The following is a 20,453-nucleotide window of genomic DNA, read 5'->3' as shown; positions in this document are numbered from 1 at the left end:
TACATTTTAAAAGCTGAGTACATGTCAAGCCTTTTAAAGATAAAATTAAACACAATACACCTGTCCTTTTGCAGTATCATCCTGTCGTTTGTCACATGTTTTGTATTCATTGTCTCTTTAAAAATGTTTAATGAAGGAAGTGCATATTTGTCCCATTTTTAAAGAAAATGTCAGGAAAATTAACCTCTCTGATCCTCCAGAGCATTTATGTGGGGAGAACGTAGTGTGCTCTACTGCTGTTGATTCAGCGCTAGCATTTATATAGCACCAAAAATAAAATGTGTTATTCCCCTCCACCTCACCATCTGGAAAGGACTTTAATGATGCATGTGCTGCCTCTCCATCCCTGGATTGTCTTCTGTGTTGCATTGATTTGCAGTTCTTTGGCTTCATGGATTGATTTTTGCACTTTCCCCTAAAGCATCTCTTGATATATTTCCATTTCTGGGCTGGTTTCCCTAAGCTAGCAGATTTCATCCACGGTGCCAGCAAAGAACACCTTCCCTTCCAGGGCAGTAGGTTCATGTTTTGTTCTTGAGAAAATTTTTATATTTTCCTGTATGAATTTTTTTCCAGAAAATGAAGAAACATGTTCCCTGAGCTAGTTCCTTCTCTCCACCCACCCACCATCCATGTTTTTCTCAGAGTACCCTCTTCTTCTCTGAGGTATAGGACTTCCACTCGGTTAAACAGACTGATGCATCATTCTCTTTCATAGAGGGCGGCTTGATTAATTTCTCCTGATGTCGCATGGACTGGTGCATTTCCTCAATTGCTGCTTCCCTCTTCATAATACATGCATGAAACGATCCTTTTTTTAAGGGTGGAGTTGTGCATCTTCAGGATAAAGTAATGTGCTTGATGCTTTGTCCAGGCTGCTGCATTTTCCGCAGGTTCAGATGTTCTTCCAGGTAATACAAGTAGCTAGACCCTTCTTGAATTGTATTTTTAATGCCAGGGGGAGTATTTGGTGCATTTTGTACAGTTGGTGACGTCTCTTTCTTTTCATCTGACGGCCGGGTTCCCTTCGATTAGTTAACAAACGCTGGGACATTTGTTTGGGCCACGACCCAAAGATTGCTTGCTTTTTTTGTTACTTCCCCCACCGGTTTTACCTGCGATGCATCTGATTTTTTTTCTCCTCCTCTTCCTCCCCCCACCCTCTTTTTTCCTGAAAAACCACTGAATGACATCATCCTAAAAATCAGCCCCGCCCTCAGGCTTCCCCAATTGGTTTCTCGTGTTCCCCTCCCGCCCACCAGTTCCTCCATCCATTGGCTTGGCCTCCTTGCCACTCGGAGTATGGCTTCCCCTCCCACCTCCACTAGTGGGCCGTAACTCAGGGGCTCCCCCAAAGTATGCGGGTAGCTCGTTGGTCAGAATACACGTCAGTCAGGAATTTCTTAAAGGGGCAGGAGCACCGTAGCTTTGCATTGGGCAAAGGGGCGGGATTGTCTCCTCCTTTCGCTCTCTGGATCTGCTTGGGCGGGCTAGAGGGGGCTCCAGGCGGTGGCCGACCGGCCGGCCGGGAGGGAGGGAGGGATGCTGGAGCTGGGGAGTGGATTCTCCCGGGGGGACGGGATCCATCCCTGAAAGCCGGGAGAGGGGGCTAGGCATCAGCCCCCTCCCCGGCTGTCTTCTGCATACTTCTTGAATCAGCACCAGCAGAAGCAGCGCCGCCTCCCGCGCCTGCTGCAGACAGGTAAGAACCAGGCTCGGGAGCTCCCATCTCCTCCCTGGAAACCTGCTCGGCTTCCGTCCTCTCTGTCCTTTCTTAGTATGCCTCATCTCCTCTAGTACCGGCTGTTCGTTCCCTAGCTGCAGCTGAAACCTCTGCTCCTTCTCCCTCTCACAGCAGCGCTGTCCAACACCGTCCGGCTCCGCATCTCTGCTTCCCTCCCCCTCCCTTAGCTCGTTTGCCTCAATGTCTCACTGGTTTCCGCATCCTCGGGCTCCCGACGGCTTCCATTGCTCTCCACCCGCGCCGCTTCACTCTCACCCGTCTTGCTTTGCACCTAGAGCACCTGCATCTTTCCCACGCATTCTGTTCTGAGCCTCAGAAAGACCCCCAATATACAGATGAGATCCCATGAGCCATAGCATCCATAGTCTGTCTTTTCCCCCTCAGCCACTCAGATTCTCGACATGCTCTAGGCATCTCCATTTTTCTGTCCAACCAACTACCAAGGCTTCTGAGCCCATTCCCATGAGATTGCCTCTTGTTTATTCTCTTTTGCTTAACCTGCTCTCCCCGGCCACGTTGTCCGTTACCCCTCCTATCATTTCCTGGGTGCCCCCCCCCAAAAAAAACCAGCTCCCAACATCTTTCCTCCTCGAACCTTCTAAAACCCTAGCACCGTTTTAAACCAGCCTCGTTTTCCTTTTTACCTCTCTGTCCACCCAGGCCCTCTAGTTCCTGAAACAGATGCTGGCCAGCTTGGACTCAGGGGCCCAACCCTGGTCAGTTCCATGAGACCCTCTATGGGAGGGGGCTTCTGCTGCTGGCAGCCCTTTGAATCACCATCCCAAGTGCCATGCATCTTACCCATTTGCCTCATGTCATTAGATCAGCAAAAGTCCTCTGTCTTTCACAGGGCCTCTCACTTTTAACATTTCCTTAGATCTATCTGTAAGGTAGATCTCCAATCCATGAGAAAAGAAGGCTTTTTAAGTAGCAGTTCCCTCTCTTGTCACCAGCCTTGCCTGTGTTCTGCTCAGCTGTCAACCCATAAGCTCTTACCTACCTCCATAGAGAACTTTTGGTTTCTACCTCGCAACTGCATCCCCCAATAACGCTCTGCTTTTCTGATGTCATCTTATCTGGGCCTCCAAAGCCTCCCAGACTGAAAGGTATATCCAAGTTCCAGCCTCATACTTATCCACTACTTATACTTTGTCTCCCAATTTAGCTAAAATCTCCTTACTCTCTTACCTCTTTCCTTTTGGCTGCAACACCCATATTTATGCCTAAGCAGTCTCCGGGTCCTTTGCCAAAGGGTCTGCAATATATTTCAGCTTACACTCTCTTAAACATACGTGTCATATAATCTCCAAGTGATATTGCACTCATAGCACATCTTAGGTTTTTATGATGGTCCTATTCCATTATTCCTGTCCATTTTTTCCAACTTTGTTCCAGTAGTCCCGCTATTTGTTCCCCAAGATTACACCCATTCAAGACCTGTATCCCTTGATGCTCCTGTCTTCTACCTCATGGCAGGATATGTACACCACATTAAGCAATTATGTGATTTGCTTGGTTGGGCTTAGTCTGTTGGATGAATCCAATCATTGTAGTTTGTAAGCCATGTTTTTTGGCTTGGTGGGTTGCTTGATGTGTGTTATATAAGTCAATAGTAATATAATAAACTATGGTTAATTATAGTGTAGTATGATGTGTGAACATAATTCAACTTTTTATTCTACATCCTTACTTGCATCTAATTTCTTCTTTAAAAAGCATCTGCTTCCAGCTCAGCATCCCCACTAGTTCATTTTTCTCTTCCTCTTTTGGCTCTCCATATGTACAGTATCAGATCAACATTTTGGTCATTCATTCATTCATTCATTCATTCATTCATTCATTCATTCATTCTTCCATTTTGCCTATGCATGTTTTCAGCTCTCAAACATCTGCACTGAATTCTGTTCAGATGTAATTCCCATTTCCCAGATGTCTGCCTGGAAAACACTTTCTTGCATCCACAATCCAGACAATGTGTTTTTTGGATCAGCTGCTTCTGCTAACACTTGCTATGTATCAGGCTATTGTACCATAATATATAGAAAAAAAGAATGTGTACGATGCTTTGATAGCACAAAACATTATGGGGGTCTGCATTAAAACTCAAAATATCTAGTACCAGTCAATAGATTACAATCTCTTGTCCAAAGCCTAAAATTCTTTATATATTCATGTTAAGAGTTGGAGTGTCTTCTCTTATGGTCTCGGAAAGTTACATTTTCTATCCTCATTGCATGCCTATTGGAAGGGTTGATTGATTTGCTGTCTGTTTCCTATTTCTGCAGGCAAAGATTTGACAGACTTCCATAGTTAATTTTTGATAAACCCACAAGGCCCAAATGAAGATACCGTGCAGGTTAGACACTGCAGACAGACTCATAAGCATACTTCATGCACCACCTCTTTTCGACAGCTGTGCTCATACAAGTTGTTGATAAGAAACATTTCTAGGGGAGTTTTTCAGCTCTTCCCATACAAATGTTTATGTGGATTATATTTGCAGGGAGGACATTTTTCAATTTTGTGGACAGAATACACACATACTGACACAGATTCAGACTTACGTGAAACAATGACCAGTGTTGTATAGTAACACAATAATATTGCATAAATGTTTGAATGTGCATCTTTGAACAAAATAATTATTCTTTTACATACTTGCAAACAGTGAAATATATATACCCATTTCCAAAATATTGGAGATAATATGGTAGGGATAGACCTCTGTTATAACATGTATGAGCCGAGGTACAATCAGTATTAGGAGTTCAAGGCTCTTTTCTGTGCATATTTGTTCTGAAATATACATGTTTACAGATGTATGTCCACATTAAGTGGACATACATTTTATCAATATGTCAAGGTCAGTGGTGGGATTCAGCCAGTTCACACCACTTTGGCAGAACCGGTAGCTAATTTTTTATTGCCCAGGCCCAGAATGGATTTCCGGAAGCAGCATCCACACAGAGAACCAGTTGTTCACATATTTGAATCCCACCACTGGTCAAGGTGCATGTAATTGGATGATATTTGGTTCTGAACAATTGGTAATGAAATCAAAACACTGTTTCTTGAATTTGTCTAGAATCACAGCAATGATAGATTCTCCCATAATAAATATATTATTAGCTACATAAAATAGTTTTCATGCCTTACTCTTTACCAGAAGTGTAGTTAAACTATGAAGTTCATTGCCATCATCTATGGTTATGGCTTTTAAAGGAGACTTGACAATTTCATGGAGGAGATTAACACAATTAGTAACCTTCAAGACTGTTATACCACTTCTTAAAGCACAAGAGGCATACTTTTAAGAATAGCTGTTGGAGACCAACCATGGAAGAAGATTGCTTTGTGGTCCTACTTCTTAGCTTCTTCAGTGCTCTGGCTTGGCCCTTGTGTGGTACAGAATATTGAACTAAAATGTGCTCTTGGCCTGATCCACCTGGATTCTTCTGTTTTTATACCTCTGCAGTGATCCTGACTTCATTAATATACTTCAAGACACATTTCCTAAATCTCACAAATAAACATGAAAACTGTTCTTGGGTTTGAGAAGTGCCTATCTTTGTTCTGCCATATGGCTATGTATCCAACCTATACTGTAACAGCAAAGATGTTCTGGTGGAGGCAAATGGAAGTTGGCACTATTGCACAAGCAAAATTGGAGCACCTCCATCACTGCCCAATTGTAGCAGTGCCTTTATAGGCTAAGTGAGACTATGATTAATTGTATATTAAGTTTCAAATACCGTATATTGATTTTTTTCATTCACAATAAACTCATGTTATTCTGCTTTTAGATTAGATTATATTGTTTTTGGCTGAATTTGCTGCTTTCCCCCCATATTATTCCACAGGAAAAAAGTCTATAGATTTTGCCAGGGCGGGATGACAAATAAGAAGATGCAGTTACTGAGTGAATGAAAGCTGTGCAATAATAATTCTATTAGATAGTTTGTCCTCTCTATTTCTTGAATCTCCACTTTCTTATGTAGTCATGAAGATTAAAAATTTGTTGGTTTTGGAATAAAAAAGTGAGATTACTTGAATGTCTCCTTTTATATTTCAACTATAATTCTAGGTTTTTCAATGTATCGACATACTAGTATACAAATATTATTGATCATGATTTTCAAGGTTTTTATAATCCTCTTTTGCTAATTCTTGTCTGCAAGTCTAAAGAAGGGAGACTATGTGAATCATCTTGCCAAGTCTTCCCCATTAGTTGGAATTGCCACAGTTTTGTGCATACATTCCTGTTGTGGAGTTCTTGGTCCTCTCCGAGCTTGTCAACTGAGTTCAAAGAGCACCAAGAATTCACAGTTCAACCCTGAGCCACAAATACTCTCTTCTATTGAAAGTTCCTATTTTTAGATTTTTTTAAAAAACCCCACCTTTATTATTTTTATAAATAACTCAAAGCAGTGAGCATTCCTAATATCTCTTTCTTCTATTTTCCCCACAACAACCCTCCTGCGAGCTGAGTTGAACTGACTTTCTCGCCTAGTTGGCTTTCATGCAGGACTAGATCTCAGAGTCCTAACCTGGTGCTTTAACCGCTAGACCAGGGGTGTCAAACTGGTGGCCCGTGGGCCAGATGCGTCACGCCGAAGCCATGTCCACCCCAGCTCCGGCAAGGGTAAAAAGTCACGATATGTCGCGACAAGTAACATGATGCAGTGAGTTTGACACCCCTGCACTAGACAAAGCTTACTCTCTTATTACACACCCACATATCTATCTTGGTTCTGTGGGCCATTATCTATCTATCTATCTATCTATCTATCTATCTACCTACCTACCTACCTACCTACCTACCTATCATCTTCATTCTTGTATGCCAAATAAATGTAGAATATCCCTGTGATGTGACATAACAAAAGTGCCATCATTGACAATGTGGTTTCACCAGCCTGATAGTTTGAAGTAGACACCTCATGTGTCTCACCTGTAGATTGCTATAGCTGCTTCATGGATTCTTAATGTTGGAGAAGAAGGGGAGCTGTATGCAATGAACCTTGGTATGCAACAAGATACAGTAAAGCTTCACTATTCCCAGCTTTCATTGCCTTATGGTGAAGGACAGCCATTGAGGCTCACTTTTGATTTGTACTGCTTTCTGCTTCTCTTTTGCTAGGGTTTGTTCTAGGTTTCCTCTGAGCTTAGCTTCAGTAATTGTGATTTATAGTAGGGCCTGGCCTTGAATATCTGAAGTATCCTTTACTAAAAAAAAAACATTCCCTTCTCCTGAGTTCTGCCTGTATTTTTTTTTTCGGGCAGGTCTGGAAGATCATAAAATAGAATCTTGTTATTTCAGGGAAACCAAATATCTCCAGCTGTTGCAACATGCATCACACCAAAAGAAGGTACTTAGATCCCTAAGTAACAGTGCTGAAATTTGTTTGACTGGCCAGGAATAGTATCAGGAGCTAAATCTTACATTGTAACTCTTTTGGCCAGCTGGAGAAAAGGTGTGGCTTTGGAGAGGCAGAGCACTTTTCTCTCACCTGAAGTAGATTTCTGAGCAACTGATTTATAGAAGGGGTCTTTAGATCAAAGAAGGTTGATTGTAAATACATTGCTTGCAAAATATGGTGTATGCGAGTATTAAATTTAACTTATTGTGTGTTGAACAAAGATTTGTTCAAAAGAAGCTGATGGAGGGACAGCAGGGTAAGTTCCATACTATTTACTGTATTGCACTATATTATTTTTTAAATTTTATAGGGAGCTAAACCCTAAAGCTGGCTTTGCACAATACACTAGTTTAAGCTAACATTGAGTAGCATAGTTTATGATTCAGCATGCTGTGGGAACCAGGCCATCCATTCAGCCATAGTATTTGGAGTCTGAAAGCTTGTAAAACACCTAACAGGTGTTTTGTTAACCTGGTTTTAGTGTGCTGTGTAAGCCCATCCATTCTGTGACTGAAGGCGGGAGGAATAAATGAACCTGCTATTCCTCAGAGTCATCCTTCCTCTGTTTATTGCACCATAGTTTATGTCTACAGCTCTGTGTATATAAAGCTTTGTATTTACAACTGTGTCCTTCTCTTATTTCCCAGAACCCCTGTCCCCATTAGCTATCTGACTCCCCATTCTGCTTTATCATGTCCTCCCTACAATGATACGGGTTTAACTTGTTCAGCCAGGATCTACTTTATTTCCTCTGGAAACAGCTGCTTAATATTTTTATCTCCATTACACTAGTAAAATATTCTGCTTGGGGTCAGCATTTATGTGCATGTATACTCTCATGCCTTTTCGAAAGAGATCACAAAAATATATCCCGTTATGCAGCACACTCATGTCTTTCTGTCTAAGGCTGTGGGGCTTGGCCTGAAATTACCTGGCAGGTCCAGTTGAAATAATATTTGAATCAAAAGCATTTCACGAAAGCAAACAAAAGGAAAATATAAGAAGATGTAGTTTCTGCATTAGTTACATTTTGTGGAAGAGACAGGTTTTGGGAAGGGCCAGAATAGGGAGGCTGTTTCAGACCTAGTGCGCAGCGTGGCAGAAGGTGAAGCAGGAATATTGTAGTAATGGTGGTGGAGAAAATGTGTGAACTGACAAAATTGGAGGTATTTTAAGACAAAGATTCAATTCAGCATGAACAAAGATAGCTATTTTTTAGAAGAAGTGCCATGTTCACAATTAGGTTCACTATCCAGAGTGCCAAATTTTTACATAAGTAAAAAGAAAGGGAGGATACTGATAACAAGAGGCCATGTCTCATAATTCACAAAAGACAGTTGTCTTTTTCAAGGATTGTTGATCCCAACCTGGTTTCACATGGAAAGATTTGTAAAAAAAAAATAAAAGTATTGAAGCTGCCATTACTAGCACTTTGGATAGTCTACTCAACTGACTTTCTCTTTCCCATTGTGGCAAGATGCCTTGTGTATTTAAATTATGCCAATTCTTTTTGGATTGCATTTAGATGTTAGTAATTGAATAGTTTATATTATTTCCTTCCTTTCCTTTTGCAGGATATAAGCATCATTCTTCTTGAAGAGAAGGTAAAGGTCAGGGATAAAGGAATTTATTGTGGGTCAGAGGAAATGATTTAGGAAGATGTGACAGATGAGAGTTAATCCTTTCTTTCCTCCCCTTATCTTGACTGAGTTCACATATGGTACTAAGCATGTTGTATGAATGCAAGCATTAGCTTTGGAAAACATAGCTATTACTTGTCAATAATATCTCTGACCCAACCAATAATTAAAGTTTCTTCATTTATTTGTTATGTGCAAGCTGATTCTGAACCCACTTCCTATATTGTAAGAGAGTGGGGTAAAGGAAGGTAAGAATATTAAAATTTGTGGTGAATAAGACAATTGCCCTGACATTCTTCCCAAATCTAGTTTCTTCCAGAAGAGTTAGATTTCAGTCCCCAAAATGGCCAATCAACTTTTGAAGGGCATCGGGTGGGTGTGGGTGTGGGTGAGAGAGAGAAGAGAGAGAGAGAGAGAGAATTGGATTATTTGTTGGTATAATTAATTATGATCAGAAGTAGACATATTTTATGCTTTAATAACTTCTTTTTGGCTTGTACATTTTACTGTGAAAATCCACTGATTAAAGACTGATTAAAAACTGGATTGCAGGAGGAAAATAGCATAGTGAGGTTTACAGGTAGTTCTTACTTAACAACTAGTCACGTAGGAACAATTCAAAGTTATAATGTATTCCAAAAAGGTAGTTCTAAAATTCTGATAGTGGTGTACTGCCCCCCCCCATAGCCACATGATTGTATTTTGACTGCTTGGCAGTTGGCTCACATATAGGCCATCATACAATTATGTTTTTGTTGGTTTTTTTTTGCTGTTTTCCATTGTTTCCAAATCTATTGGATAAACTATTTGCTTAATAACCACCATAAAAATGGCTGTTAAAATCAGGCAGAGTCATATTGTGACCTGCTTCATGATTGCCACAATTCCATGCTCAATTACAGTTGTAAGTCAAAGACTACTTGTATTCTATTTTACTACTGTTTTGTGTGAATAGTACATCTAAATTATATAGATCAGGAGATTTGAACACAAGACTTCCCTATTTTAACCCTATTTACTTAGAGTTCCAAACACAACTAAGTAGTACTTTTAGTATCTTTAGTAATACAGGATTAGCATAAAACTACACCTGGCAGATTTTATTGTAATTTAATTTTCCATTTTATTTACTTTTGTTAAACTGTTGCTAAGTCAAAAACTTTGCTGATCTACTGCATATCATTCAAAGACCTACCAGTAAATCCTTTTCTACCTTCTGTGCATATTTGATCTATGTGCATGGTACTAGCACACAAAACAGGAATGACAGCTCTCTACCCAAATAATTGGCACAGGATTAAATTGTACAGAAGTTTGGATCAACAATATGTTATACTGTTCCTGGCAACTTCCTCATAGGAGTCTAGTTTGTCTGTAATGAAAATATTGCAATAGAGACCACATGGAGACCCTTGTAATTTTCAGCCATGCCTTTTCCTACAGTCCTTGTCTCTACTATTTACTTATAGGTGGGTTCACACAATAGGTACTACCCATAATTGTCCATGATTTATCAGACTTTCCTAAGTGTGAGTTTACATAGTACATAGAGTCATAAATTAACTAGATGGGTTGAATCTGCTGCACATGGTTGATTAAAGTATGATCAGTGAGTTTATGGTTCTGTGACTTGTATGAACACAGCCATTTATACTTTTAATTTCTACAATAGCTGATACAATTTTATAATTTCATTGTTAGGTTAACATTTTTGTTTATCTTAGCATTTGAGAGCTTATGACAGCATAATTTAATTATTTCTGATTGCTGTTCCGTTTGTAATGTGTTGTATTTTAATTTTTCATTTTAAATATACAAAGCCTAGAAATCTGATGGGGAGTAAATATTTAAATAAATAAATAGTAACATGTAAAATGGTAAAAAAATAGAAAAAAATAAGTGAGATTAAATTATGTAGCACATAAATCAGCAAATAATACCAATCCTCTTAAAGACCCAGCTGAATTTTATAAAAAAAGACATATTTCTGGTTCTTTCCTATTAACTAAAAGGTATCAGATCTCTAAACCAAATAATGTAGAATGTTTGTTACAATGTTTTGCGGAATCTAGTGTATTAGAATAAATTTAAGACTAAGTACAAAATAAAACAGGTTTGATGGACATCTAGTAAGCATCTTGCACAATATTCATTACTCAGTACAAAATTTACAACTGTAGTATGCTAAACAAAAAAAATAAGTTCTTTGACCATCTTATTTGCCTTTCTAAACTGTTATCCTATGGAAAGGCCCAATTATTACTATTATAAAATATACATTATGTTGTGAATATTAAAAAGACCTATATGAATCCTAAGCAACCCACCAGTTTTAATACACAGGGAAGAAGTGTTTGGCTTGTTGTTTCTTTTAACCTTACTTTGCTTAACTACATTATGCATTTAGAGATATATGACTACTGGGCTATACTTCTAGAAGTGAAGGAGTGGCTATACAACTCCTGGAAATTAGCTAATTTGTGGCACACAGAATTGAGACTGAATTGGATCTACGACACTTCCCCAATTAATTGCCTCCATCTATTTTAGATTACAAAACCAACCTTTTCTTAGGTACTGTAACCAATAGTTAGTAGTGATAATAGTTGCTGTTCAAAGCATCTGCATAGGATGGAAAGATCGATCTACAGATTGACTTGCCCTGAAATGGGGTTGGAAATCAAGGCTGGGGTGAGGCTGGACTGGTTTCTGGCATCTCTAGTTCCCCAACCGGCTGAACTTCATGCCTCCCACATGATTTTGTGTCTCTCTCCATCTGCCCACAAAGTTAATTATTTCAAGCTCTCTTATCCTTCCATTCTTCTTCTCCATTAGTAGCTCAATGTTGAAGAGGAACGATAGTTTCACTTGGGAGGTGGTGACAAAAGTGCAACACTGACTGTGGTAACATCCCTGATCCCATTATTCCCATTTGCAATAAATTAGTAGAAACATGTGTGTTGTCTTGTCTGCTGATTCCAGACCCTGTGGCTGTAAGCTTTTCCACCACCACTGAGCTATACTTCTAGACTAGAATTTATAGCTGAGTTCAATTTATTTTGTCACGTCAAATGTTTGAAACTACGGTGGAGTTTGGCAACAGGCTTCAAGCCTTGCTTTTTAGCGTCCATAACCCTTCTTCCTATTCCCTAATTATATCCTCTGAGTGTCTGTTTACCATTTTGGCACTCTGCTTCCTGCATCAACTCAGACTATCCTAACATCGCCAGGAAAGTGATCTGAACTTAAGCCATTTCCTCTAAATACAGATTGGACAGAAAAGGTTCATCTGCCTTTATTATCATATTGTCAGCAAATCCAAGACAATTCTCATGTTAACAGTGAATTATTTGGGGAAATCATTGAGTCTTCCATTCAAGAGGCACTAAGAAGTTCTTGGTGTAAACCAGGGAGGAAATCATATGGCCTGTTTGATTTTTGTTCAGTTTCAACTTCCAGAAGTTCTTATCAGCTTGACCAATAGTGAGGAAATTGTAGCTTTCACCATTTGGAGAAGTCCACTTACATAGCTCAACTTGGTCAATGTAATTGTCCCAACTGGCAATAATAACCCATTGTCTTAAGGAATGGCTTCTTCCATTAGTTTCTATTCAGTCAATTCTTTTAATCAAATAACCTGCAGTTAAACTTGGGACTCTCATTGTGCAAAGTAAGTGTTCTTTCTTAAACTAATTTCCTATCAATGGCTATCTAAAATCAACATTCTGGTTTGATTCTTTTCCTATAGACTCTCAATTTCCCAAGTGATATTTGAAAGTTTTTATTTTCTTTTTTCAGAATCTAGAGGTATTCTTCTGTTCCTTCTAGAGGAGCCCTCAGGGCATCCCTCCCCACTTTACTTGGCATGATGATGTGCGAAGTGATGCCAACCATTAATGAGGACAACCGCCGTGGTTCGGCCTATGGAGCCGATGATGCCAATTTCGAGCAACTCATGGTCAACATGTTGAATGAACGAGAACGGCTACTGGAGACTTTGCGTGACACCCAGGAAAGTTTGGCTACCTCCCAACTCCGCCTGCGTGAGTTGGGTCATGAGAAGGAGTCACTTCAGCGTCAGCTCAACATTGCCCTCCCACAGGTCAGGAATGGGGGATGTGAGAAAAAAAGCTGGAAGGCTCAATTCTTGGGAGAATTGAGTGGTAGGGGTCTCAAAATCTTTGCTGGCTGGAAAAACTGGCATCCAGTGGGTGGGCTGAATGTGCAGGGTTTCTGAGGTTCTTTTATAGCTTTGGCAAAATGTAATTTGCATTAAGTAATTCATTCAATTATTAATTTGAAATATTTTATCCTGCTTTTTATTGGATAAGACTCCTAGAATGATCGATAGAAAATTCTGTATAATAATAATGTGCCATTAGTATAGACATAAAACAATGACAATTATGTTTGCTTGTCCTTCCTGTCTTTCTCATTGGATAGTTGGTCATAATGGCTTTCCAGAGGGGAAACAAAATTGCTTGATGATAGAGAGGAGAGGAGAAATAGAACATTGGGGAATGTTCTGGAACATTTCTTTCCTAGATCTCTGTATTTTGCCCATTCCTAGGAGAAGGCAATGATGGCAGTTTACTCCATTGGCTCAGAAGTCTTTGGAGAAAGATAGAATTCCACTAGACCAGATACTCAGAAGCAACTCCATCCAATATATGGTTCAATATTTGGAAAAATCAGACTGATCAGAGGTGAAATTAGAAGCCAGAACTTTTCATTTGAGGCAGAGAAATGAAAAGAAATGAAATCAGTTGAAATGTAAATTCCAAGAATTATTTCTGACATTGGATTTCCCACACTTACAGCTTATTTTGTCATTGATTTCAATGCAGAAAGACAATGAAGAAAAAATATTTCTTGGATATAAGATATGGTTAGATGAAGTGGAGCAATGTTTCATGCACATTTTCTCTTTACTACCTTGTAAAGATTTTGTGCTGGCTTTTTTCTCCAGTGGCTCTACTGATTTCTGTGAAGGGCAGAGAATGGTCTTATTGAATAGCAAAAGAGGAAAGCAGTTGTGAGTATTCTTCCTGACACAAGAGGACCAGCAGATCTGAGACATTTGGGTGATTTAGTTTTGGAAAGCTACTATAAGGATTTTTTCCCCTTTTGTTAAGTTGTGTCCTATTCTCAGAAACTGACTGAACAAGTTCCTGTAGTTTTCTTGGCAAGGTTTTTCAGAACTGTTTTTCCATTGCCTCCTTCCTAGGCTGAGAGTGAGTTCTTCTAGCACATTTTGTGCCCAAAACGAGTTGAACTCATAGTCTCCCAGTTTCTAGCCTGATGCCTTAACCACTATACCAAACTGCTTCTCGTAAGAATAGCTAATGGCAATTTCCTGAGGAAAACAGATTGAAAAGAATACTGTAAGGGAAAAGTGCATTTTTTGTTTATTTGGAGGCTCCAATTATAAGTGGTAAGAAAGATAAAAATCAGTGCTTGAATTACAGTGATTTCCTTGCTTCTACCAGACTATATATTTCAAAATTACAAAAGTGCAAGTTTGTTCTCCTTAGCTTCAATGTACTCTATATCAGGACTTTTCAAGCAGTGGTACGGGTACCACCTGTAGTACATTGGCACCTGGCAGGTGGTACGCGACCATCCTAGAAAAGTGGTAGCGGGGGAGGGGAATGAGCTGAACCGGTGGCAGCACCGCACAAGCCTGAGTGAGAGACAGCTAGAGCTGCAGGACTGTCAGGGCTCAGCGGAAATGCCAGGATCAGCGCCAGGCTCCAGCTGGAGCTCAGCGCTGATCCAGGTGCTTCTGTTGAGGCCAGAAGAAGCGCCAATCAGCTGGAATGTTGCAGCATCTCCAGGGTCTTTATGAGTTACATTCAGATGCTTGGCAACTGATTCATGATGGTTACAGTGTCCCAGGGTCATGTGAAGTGACCAAAACCTGCTGCAACCACCCAGAAGACAGGGGGAATAAAAACCAAACACCCCCCCCATCCCTGCTGCCAATCCTCAACAGAAATGCTCACAACAATGAAAACCTCAGACAGGAAGAAGAGTGCTGCCGGGTGGGCAGGCAGGTGTCATGCTTGGCTGTGGCTTGGGGGGCACTTTTTTCAGTGCCATTGTAACTTCGAACAGTCACTAAGTGAAGTGTTGTAAGTCGAGGACTACCTGTACTTCATCACTTTTTTCCTATTTTTTTTTTGTTCATCAAGTTTTTGACACCTTGCTAGGCGACTGATGGTACTCGGATGTTGCCATATCCTAAAAGTGGTACAATGGGTGAAAAGGTTGAAAAGCCCTGCTCTATATTCATACTGTACTTCTGTTTAGAGTAAATTTAAAAATATTCAATTTTTGAAAATATCCCTTTGAGTACCATGTCTGACTCCACATATGGGCACATATTGGATTGTGCCAACAACTATGTAACAGGATTTTTCTTTTACAAGAATGCATGTATTGATACCTTCTTTTTCATACCTTCTTTTTCTATTAAGGACCTGCAATGCAATTCTAAGCAACTAGACAGAACTCCAATACATAAAATGATTTTAGAAGGAAACAAAGGAAATGTAGCAGCCAACAGTTTCAAAGCAGTAAAATTCAGAAAATGCTTCACAAAATAAGAATACTGTGATGTTATTCTTTGAAACTAGGGTGTCACATACCTGAACGTTGAAAGGAAAAGACAGATAATTGGACAAGAGGGTGAGGGTGGGGGTGGGGGTAGGAGGAGGAGACACTAACTTTTTCTTCAGAAATAAAAATTACTGTGAAACACTCCAAAAAGTGTACTTACAGTACAGGTCTACATGTATAGGATATTACTTTTTCAAGCATCAAAAAAATTAGTTTTCCAGTCACAATTTTCCAACAAATCTTTATTTTCAAGATCACTCTATATTACTGATTCTATATTAATATAGAATCAACAATGATACACTTTTCAAAGTTCACCATAGAAATGTATAGCAAGTCATGCGATCTACAGATTATAGTGATCATAGATTTGAAAGGGCTGGCTTGAAGCCAATTGCTGGAATCAGGAAATAAATAATGTAAATTTAGGCTGTGAAGTCTGTCAATGTCTGATGGAAACAGGCAATTTAGAGAGTCATAGTACAAAAAAATTCGAATGACTACTATGGAAACAGCATCCTTTTCAGAAAAAAACTACCCACAAAAAAACTCAGAAAGCTGGACAATTGATTTTAATGCTGTGGCTTTGGGACAAAGGACCTAAGGACAAAAAGTAGGATATGTCCTCCTTTTGTTGAATGTCTGTTTAGTCTACCTGAAACCAACAGCAAAGAAAACCAGCACATTTCTGTCAGGAAGTAGTTCCCCATGTATGGCCCACTACATTATATAATGGCTAGTTTTAATTAGCTTATAGTGAAATCATTGTATCTCTGATTACTGTAATTCATGATGGATGAAACTGAGGTCCTCTGAATATAAAATACCAACATTTTTCCACATACAAATGGAAATGAAGAATGATAGAACTTGAAATTAACAGTTATGGAAATCTGTAGACTTCCCATCTCTTGACATACAGGTAATTCTCAACTTAACAACCACTTATTCAGTGACTGAAGTTAAAATGGCACTGAATAAAGGGACTTAGGACTGGTCCCTAAAGTTATGTGATCAAAACTCAGACACTTGGCAGCCTGCCTGCAGTTACAACCGCAGAGGTGCTTCACTCTCCTCACCTGCCTATGTCCCCCTCCCCACATCTATGCACCCTGACATTCAACTTCTTGCTTTTGCTGCTGACTAAAGATGCCAGGCCTGCTCCTACATGAGGCAGCTACTGGCCACACAAGCTCTTTTCCCAAGGACACACATGGCAATTTCCTTGTGAGATCAGGGGAAGATGGCCTCACGTAACAGCCAGTTGCCTCATGAAGGGTATGGCATGCGTTCCTCAACAGCAGGAGCACAAAAATGATGAAAATTGGCTAGAACAGCAGATTGCAGGACAGCAGGGGCCTTAGACTGCATGGAAATAAGGGCTACTGTGACTGTGACTGGGCTGGGGCTTCTCAGGGCTCAGTGATTTTGTGCCACACTGCTGGGCCAGGCTGGGACTGGGCTCCATATGGTGCAAAACGCCTTCCTGGTGTGCTGCAACTCTAGGCTTTCCTCATGGTGCAAAGGGGCTTTGTGGTGCACTGTGACTCTGGAGTTGCAAAAAGCTTGTAACCCTAAAGCCATAGCATGCCAGGAATCCCCTGAGCCCCAGCATATACTTTCTCCAGCTTTCCTGGGCTTGCACTATATCACAGGTCTGCAACCCGCGGCTCCGGAGCCGCATGCGGCTCTTTCAGTCCTCTGCCATGTGCAGTCCAAAAAAAAAAGTGGGACTAAAAAAGTTCAACCAATTAATTCAAATATGCAGGGTAGGTGCATATCTCGCCTTGGCTCCACTCTTCAGTCAAACCCTGTTCTGCGCATGCGCGCATGTATGCGCATGTGCACATATTTTTTTGCGGCTCCCAGTTTTTCCTTTTGTGAGGGAACCGGTTCCGAGTGGCTCTTTCACTGTTTCAGGTTGCTGACCCATGCACTATACCATGGCACCCACCCCTGTGTCAGCCAGCCCAGACTTCCCTCACCCCTCCATGTCCTCCCATTTTCTTTACTTGGGACTCCTGCCTTTTGTTGCTTAATGTCCTGTGGGTCTTGAGATTACGTCGGCAACAGGAAATGCCTGATTTGCCATAAGCAAGCAATGCTGTCATGTGACTATTTTACAGTTTACGGCCACATTGTTAGCAATGAAATTCTGGTCCCAATTGTGGTTGTAAGTGAAGCACTACCTGTAAATGTTGATGATATGTGGGATACTGGAGCAAGAAAGACTTAAAAAGGAAAAGGTCAGGTAAGAGGCCACACAGCCTGCAACTGGATAGTGGTGGGACAAGAGACTCAGAAAAGTTTCTGGGGCTGTAAAGGATTTTGTAATTGTCCAGTAACTATTCTCTGCTGTAGGACTGCTGCCATTTTTTTTAATAACGCTAAAGATGAAGTCATTCACAAACGCTAAAGATGAAGTCATTAAAAAACAACACTTGTTAAAAAACAAGAATTGTTAAGATCCTGTATGAGTGAATATACATTCCCATATGTATCTTTTTCTGTAAGGAACAATATTTTGCTGTTTTATGTTCCTTTTTTGTTTTGTATGCAATTGAGAAGAAAAAGGTGATATGGGAAGTTATGAGATCATTATTAGTTTAGAATATGTATACATTTTTTTGCTGGAGCATAAGAATAGGCTGTCTAGTATGGTATTTTAGCTGTCTTCAACCAGTTAAAGGCATTGTGAGAATTAGCATCTAAAACATTTGGATGACACCTGACTGCCTACTGTTATCACATACATTGTAATAACATAGCTATAGGGATGTATTTGACTATTAGCCATAAGGGTTCTGAAAATCTACAAAGCTGTGGTCCCCAACATCCAAGATGGAAACCAGGGCTTGACTGGAATTTTGAGAATGTCAGACTGTGCCCTCCCTCAATTTTTCCTCACCACCACATGCCTTGCTCTAAATTAAATCCAAACATTCCGGATATGGAAGAGACTTTGGAAGGTTTTGCTAAAAAAAATGTAAAGAAGAAAATCTGGCTGTAGGATTTAAAATTCCCATTTCTGAGCTTTTAAAACATTGGAATAATTATCAAGAGCATAATTTAAAGCACAGTATATTATGGTCTGGATCTGACTTGTTTGGATAGCAGTTTTTTTACACATAAAATAATGCAGAGCATTTTGTTATAACTGTCTTTAGCTGTTGCCTTCAGTACAAATGCAGAGTTTCATTTTTTAAGTAGTAAAAGTAAAATAGTTTTAATATTTTAATCAGCTTTTGAATCAATATATTTTCAAAAGGTATCAAAATGATTGAAAGGATTGTCAGGTCTGCAGTAAGTTTATAATAAAAAACTTGGAGAAAACTTCATGCATTTTATTTTAAATTTATGTTGTATTGCATTTAAATAATATTAAATTGGCTTAAAGTAGTCCTATATACAATCCACATACCTCTATATAAAGTGACATAAATATCCCTGTAGACTAAAACAATAAAAACAGTAAACCTGATAATGTCAATCATTTAAACAAAGAAATAATTTAATGTTAATAATATCAGGTTAACTGCACTTTGTTTCTTACCACTCTCTTCGCATCCTTCCACATGAAAGGTTCTGTGTGATGCTAAATCATGCATGTCAAACTAAATAGGGAAAGGAAATACAAAAATAATGCAAAATAATTCCTTGCATGGAGAAATGGATTGGTAGCAACATGAGTGAAGCTCACCATTAAAATATTAAAATGTCACAGACAGTGCAGAATCAATTAACATGTAAGGGGTAAACAGACAAGCCATGATAAGGGATACAAAGCTAGAATTGTTAGATATATGAACTGTATATAAATCAGTATGAAACAAATTACAAATCATCTTGTTTGAACTTGCTTGCTTTTATTCCTTCCATAATTTAAAAAAATGGTTTTTGAAATGAAGAAAATCAGAATATTTGAAGTGCAATAACAAATGAATTCTAGTTATCTTCAGATGAAACAGATTAATATAAATTCATAGCTGAACAAAAAAAGGAACAGTCAGTGATTTAGACTCAGTAGGTTTAGCTGGTATAGAGAATCAATGTTGAATTACTTTGTGATATTAACAGCAGTGTATTAAAGATGTGACAGTCTAATAGGGGTATCTGCAAGGAAGGATTTAAAAAAGTCAAGATAGCAGTTCCATGATCAAAAGAGCTGGCCTTCAAATCACACAATTGCAGCTGCCATCTTGATTTTTTTTGATCAACTCTGAGGAACTTAGTAATATTTTATTTTAAAAGAGAAGTTTCTGAAGAACAACACTGCACATTAGTGCAAATATTGAAGCTACTGCTAGAAAGTCTACAAACATACACCCAGTGTAGAAAACATGAAGAGAAGCCTTTGATGATTACTGGGTGGTAATCATCTTTATGACCAAAACTGAGACCAGAATTTCTCTTGCTAAGCAAGGTGGCTGCTAAATTAGTTGCACCTGATTTTATAGACTTCCTTGTCACAGCTTTTAAATAAATCATTGTGGTTGCTAAGTGAATCATGTTGTCATTAACCTAATCCAAGTTCCCCCATGACTTTGCTTTTTGGAAGTTGTCAGGGGAAATCCGCAAATGGTGATCACATGACCCTGGGATGCAACTGTTGTAAAAACACGCTGATCACCCAACACCCAAATTTTGATCATGCCTTGATAAGTGTGAGTAAATCACTTTTTTTCAAAGTAGCTGTAACTTTGGTCCGTAAATGAATGATTTAAGTATTACCTGGGGGCAGGCAGGAGGGAAAGAAAAAGAAAGAAAGAAAGAAAGAAAGAAAGAAAGAAAGAAAGAAAGAAAGAAAGAAAGAAAGAAAGGAAGGAAGGAAGGAGGGAGGGAGGGAGGGAGAGAGAGAGAGAGAGAGAGAGAGAGAGAGAGAGAGAGAGAGAGAGAGAGAGAGAGAGAGAGAGAGAGAGAGAGAGAGAGAAACCTCAGCTTAATAGTATGGTAGTAACTGTGAGAGGGATTTTGGAGTCTTAGTGGACAATCACTTAAATATAAGTGTGCTGTAGTTGCCAAAATAAA

The 20,453-nt window shown here is 39.5% G+C and overlaps 1 protein-coding gene across 6 annotated transcripts in view; it reads left to right on the top strand.

The window, feature by feature from the left end:
- The first annotated feature begins 1,550 nt into the window (after nucleotides 1-1,550).
- PPFIA3 (PTPRF interacting protein alpha 3) overlaps nucleotides 1,551-20,453 on the top strand; it is a 59,490-nt gene continuing 40,587 nt past the window's right edge. For all 6 annotated transcript variants that reach the window (XM_083377053.1, XM_083377052.1, XM_083377050.1 and 3 more), the window contains exons 1-2: nucleotides 1,551-1,702; nucleotides 12,603-12,906. In XM_083377053.1, the coding sequence (XP_083233179.1) occupies nucleotides 12,670-12,906 (237 nt within the window). In that variant the 5' untranslated portion in view covers nucleotides 1,551-1,702; nucleotides 12,603-12,669. The remainder of the gene's footprint in view (nucleotides 1,703-12,602; nucleotides 12,907-20,453) is intronic.

Source organism: Vipera ursinii (assembly GCF_947247035.1).
Source record: "Vipera ursinii genome assembly, chromosome: Z".
In the NCBI taxonomy this organism is placed as follows: Eukaryota; Metazoa; Chordata; class Lepidosauria; order Squamata; family Viperidae; genus Vipera; species Vipera ursinii.
The sequence above is the reverse complement of the archived record's forward strand: the minus strand, read 5'-3'. Positions and strand labels throughout refer to the sequence as shown.